Source organism: Silene latifolia, chromosome 11, assembly GCF_048544455.1.
Source record: "Silene latifolia isolate original U9 population chromosome 11, ASM4854445v1, whole genome shotgun sequence".
NCBI classification, from domain to species: domain Eukaryota; kingdom Viridiplantae; phylum Streptophyta; class Magnoliopsida; order Caryophyllales; family Caryophyllaceae; genus Silene; species Silene latifolia.
The window spans coordinates 48,007,279-48,012,361 of NC_133536.1; the positions used below are offsets into that span (position 1 = coordinate 48,007,279).

General features: G+C 31.1%; 1 protein-coding gene across 1 annotated transcript; it reads left to right on the plus strand.

Annotated features, from left to right (window-relative positions):
* Positions 1-517: 517 nt before the first annotated feature.
* LOC141613353 (uncharacterized) lies at positions 518-1,669 on the plus strand. Its single transcript, XM_074432086.1, has 3 exons — positions 518-673; positions 774-1,124; positions 1,295-1,669. The coding sequence occupies exons 1-3, from the start codon at positions 518-520 to the stop codon at positions 1,667-1,669; spliced, it is 882 nt and encodes a 293-aa protein (XP_074288187.1).
* Positions 1,670-5,083: the final 3,414 nt, after the last annotated feature.

A 5,083-nucleotide genomic window follows, 5' to 3' on the forward strand; every position in this document is an offset into this window, starting at 1 on the left:
AGCAAGATTTGAAGGGATGCCCCTACCCGATACATCGTCAACGACACATCACGCGAACACGATGGTCATGGATGAGTTGTCTTATGACAAAGAATCGTTGCAGGCAAAACACGCGTCTCAGCTATCTTCAATGACTGATGAGCAGAGGTCGGTCTATTATGAAACTATGGAAGCTATTGCATCTAATCAAGGAGGGGGTGTTTTTTGTGTATGGCTATGGGGGGACTGGTAAAACATTCATCTGACAAACTTTATGTGCTGCCCTCAGAAGTAAGGGTGAAATTTTTTTGCCTATTGCATCTAGCGGAATTGTAGCAACGTTGATACCTGGTGGTAGAACAGCGCACGCGAGACTTGGCAGTCCAATCAATCTCACCGAGAACTCCACTTGCCCCAAAATTAAACCTGGTAGTGATTTAGCGGAATTGATGATCAAAGGGAAGCTCATTATATGGGACGAAGCGCCGATGACTCAAAACATGGTTTCGAGGTTGTTGGTAGAAGTTTGAAAGACGTCATGCGAGTTCTAGATGCACGTAATGCAACACTACCATTTGGCGGGAAAGTGGTAGTTTTTGGTGGCTATTTCGCCAAACATTACCGATTGTTTCCAAAGGGAGTAGAGCTGACATTGTGCATGCTTCTCTTTGTTCGTCGTATTTATGGAGTTCATGTAAGGTATGTTCAAAACTTGGTTTCCAAAAGGGTACTGAAACGCTATTCAATTATTTTATATTTTTTTCGACTGTTTTAAGATGTGTCTTAAATTTCAGGTGCTTACACTAACTAGAAATATGCGCTTACAAGCCGGAAGTGAAGACACTAATGTAAATGAGATAAGGAAATTCTCGGAGTGGATTTTGAAAATTGGAGATGGGTTGGCCGGGGATCCAAATGATGGTGATGGTGAGGTTGGCATAGAGTTCCCCGACGATTTACTTATTCAGCACGTGACTGGTCCCATTGCCTCCTTAGTAGCTATCACTTATCCTGCTCTTCAAAACCGGTTATGGGACTCAAATTATCTTCAAGAAAGGGCAATTATTGCACCCACTCACGAAATAGTTGATTATGTGTTATCTCTTGTTCATGAGCAAGAGAGAATTTACTTAAGCTCTGATGAGGTTAGTAGAGATGATACAACTATGGGTGAGCCCAACCTTTACTCCACAGAATTTTTGAACAATATTAAATGTTTTGGCCTCCATAACCATGAATTAAGATTGAAAGTCGGTGCTATGGTTATGATCCTTAGAAATATTAATCAATCGCGTGGGTTGTGTAATGGTACCAGATTAATAGTGACATATCAGGGAGACGTGTAATTAGCTGTACAGTTTTGACTGGTAGTCATAAAGGCGATAGACTACACATTGCCCGCATTACACTTACGCCTTCAGATTCCAGTAAATTTTCAGTCCGGTTCTGTAGAAGACAAATTCCCATTGCTGTTTGTTTTGTCATGACAATAAACAAAAGTCAGGGCCAATCCTTATCTCAAGTGAGCATTTATCTTCCAATACCGGTATTCAGTCATGGACAACTTTATGTCGTGATCTCGAGGGTTACAAGCAAACAAGGCCTTAAACTATTAATCTGCGACAGTAACAAGCGTACATTGAATATTACAACCAACGTAGTTTACGATGAAATTTTTGAGTATTTTTAAAGTTCAGATTACTTATACATTTGTTGGATAATTTGCATCGTATGGTAGTGATTAGCAACTTAAATTACATGTACGTCGAATATTCAATTGTGGATTTTTTAAATTGTCACGAGCTTGCAAATTTAATTATGCTCATTTATATGCTTTCGTATCTAATTTTAGCGATTGTTATTACGCCCCGTGCATTTTTTGCACAGATTTAACACTAGTTTTTGGGAAAAATTTTGGTTGTTTGGCCATATTTTTGTAAAAAGTTATTTCTTATAAAATGTATATGTCTGGCCTAACTACTCTCATCCAACTTTTTCTTTTTTTTTGCTTTCTTCATTAACCATGTTATTTGTAGATTCATCATTTGAATACAAATAAACGTTTAAAAAAATTATTTAATCACTCGGCAGTTATACTAAAATTATACTTTAATTTCCCTTCAATTTATAATTTTACACACTCTTGTCAAACTAAAATTATGCCAACAAATATTGTGAGAGGGTAGAAGCAAATCAAAATTATAATTTTACACATCCTAGTACTTTGATGGTGTATGTGAGGGGATATAAGCAAATATTGTACATAGAAGAGAAAAAGTGTAGGAACAAAACATATAAAGAAGTAATGGTTTCATAAAAAGAAAAGTAATGATTTTTGACACTTTATATGAAAAGTAGAAGTAGAAGTAGAAAATACCTACTACTTTTGGAGGTCAATAATCAGAATATTCAGAATCTGACTTTTCAAAAGTAGTTTAAAAACTTCATAATTTAGGGTGTTTGGCTTAACTACTACCTTTTTAGTTACAAAAACACTTCTAAAGCTTGGCCAAACAGCACATTAGTGTAGTAAAAAAAAAGGTACTTCTTTCATATTAATTTTATTGTAAGCGACTTGTCCTTTTAGATACCTTTACTAAAAGCTATTTATGTTTATTATCTTCTCATTGTCCCCAAACCTGAACTCGATCATTTAGTTAGACGAGATAGATGAATCGACACTTAACCCATTAAAATTTCACAACCATAACAATACAACTCCAAATATGCTCGTATCCAGCTCGTTTTAATTACATAATTATTACAAATTAACCCCATCCACCAAATCCACCTCAAATCTATATATATATATATAAAAGAGAGTTTTTTCGAGCGATCTTAGAGCGTCCACATCATCAAAAATCAATTTAGGAAAGTATAATTTTTGATGTAAAAAATAAAGTCGAAAATCTTTTAATTATTATAATATGTATATTTCCTAAATTATATTCAAGTGATATTTCCAATTTTTATATCAAACTTTTACATTTCATTTGGCAAAAAAATATCGTTAAAAAAATTATGAAAATAATATAATTAGCTTTGTGGTAAAAAATGCTATCATTAGAGTATAGATTTCATAATATTTGCACATATTAAAGATTGTGTACTTCTTAATACGTAAAATTGTGTACTTTTTAGTACGTTTTGTCCCACATTGGAAAATAAGTAGGTGTGGTGAATATACTACATATAAATAGTAGAATTGTCTCACATCGAAAGATTAATATAAGTTGATGTGATCCTATGATTATAAATAGGAGACATATTTGGAACTTATGTATCCACCCAAAATTTTTTGAGTCTCATAAATATTGTTTTAAAGAGCTCTTAAGATTTTCTATCATTATCTACGATATGATATAAAAAATAAAACTAAAAATTTTACTAATGGTTGTCTTATGTAGAGATTTCTATCTAATGGTCGAGATTAAGTGGTTTTAGCTTTAAAGAAAAATAATATGTATACAATAGTAATTTTTTTAAGAAGAGACATGTATTTCTTGGTATGTTATATCTTTCACATTGAAAAATAATGTAGGCATGATGAACATAATACGTCTAAATAATTAAATTATGTATCTCACATTGAAATAATAGCATACGGTAAGGCGATTCTATAAATATAAATAAGAGGCATCCTTGAAACTTAAGTATTAACCCAAAATTTTAAGGTAAAATAGAAGAACATTTCATTCAATCATGTTCTCATTACACTATAACAATAAGGAGCAATACTAATTATTTAGAATTACACATACAATTGTTCATCATTAAATTATTACAAAATATTACGAGTAATACAATATGTAGAAGTTGTGTAGAAGTGAGCTAGATAACCTGTCTACAAGACCACGAGTTAGTTAAATATTTAGAAGTTGTGTAATTGGTGTGTATTTCATTAATTAACCATAACGTACATATATAGGAGAGACAATACAATAACCTAAAGATACAAAAATTGTAGGGCAAGCAAAGTATACAAAATACAATAGGCTGGCATCTGTTCGTCCCCTCCCACCCCATAAGTCCATTCTATAAATATAAAAGATATGTACTTTTTAGTATGTTATATGTCCCACATTGAAAAATAATGTAAGTGTGGTGAATATATTATGTATAAATAATAGAACGTCCCATATATATACATCTTTTATATTATATAAAAGTGATGTTTATAATTTTGATATAAAAACTTTATATTTCATTTGACAAATAAGTATCGTATGAAAATTATATAATTAGATTGTGACAAAAAAAATGTTATCATTAGAGTGTAGATTGTATTGTATTGTATTTTCTCATTATTAAATCGGGTTGATGTCAAAGTAGGTGCATAAAAAATGGTGTACTTAGTATGTTATTTGTCCTACATTGAAAAGTAATGTAAGTGTGGTGAATATACTATGTATAAATATTAGAATTGACCCACATCGGAAGATTACCATAAGGCAGGGTGATCTTATGATTATAAATAGAAGTCATAACCCAAAATCTTTTGATTCTCTTAAGTATTGTCAGAGAGAGCTCTTAAAAGAGTTTGTATTTCTGTCTCTACAATAATGATTTCTAACCTAAGTTAATCTTTAGATTATCTTTTAGTTATTATAATATATACTCTGTATTTCTTATTTTATATCAAGTGATGTTTCTAATTTTTATATAAAAACTTTTACATTTCATTTGGCAAAATAATGTCGGTAAAAAAATTATGAAAATAATATTATTAGATTAATGATAAGAAATGCTATCATTAGAGTATATATAGATTTCATATAAATTGTACATATTAAAGATGGTGTATTTCATAGTATGTTATATGTCTCACATTGAAAAATAATATAGGTGTGATAAATATACTACATATAAAAAATAGAATTTTCTCACATCGAAATATAGCATAAGGTGGGTGATTCTATGATTATAAATAGTAGGCATCCTTGGAACTTAGGCATCAACCCAAAATCTTTTAAGTCTCTTAAGTATTGTCTTAGAGAGCTCTAAAAAGATTATATCATTATATTTTCTACCTATAGATTTTATATGTCGTCCCATATTGAAAAATAATGTAGGTGTGGTAAATATACTACTTTTAAATAATATA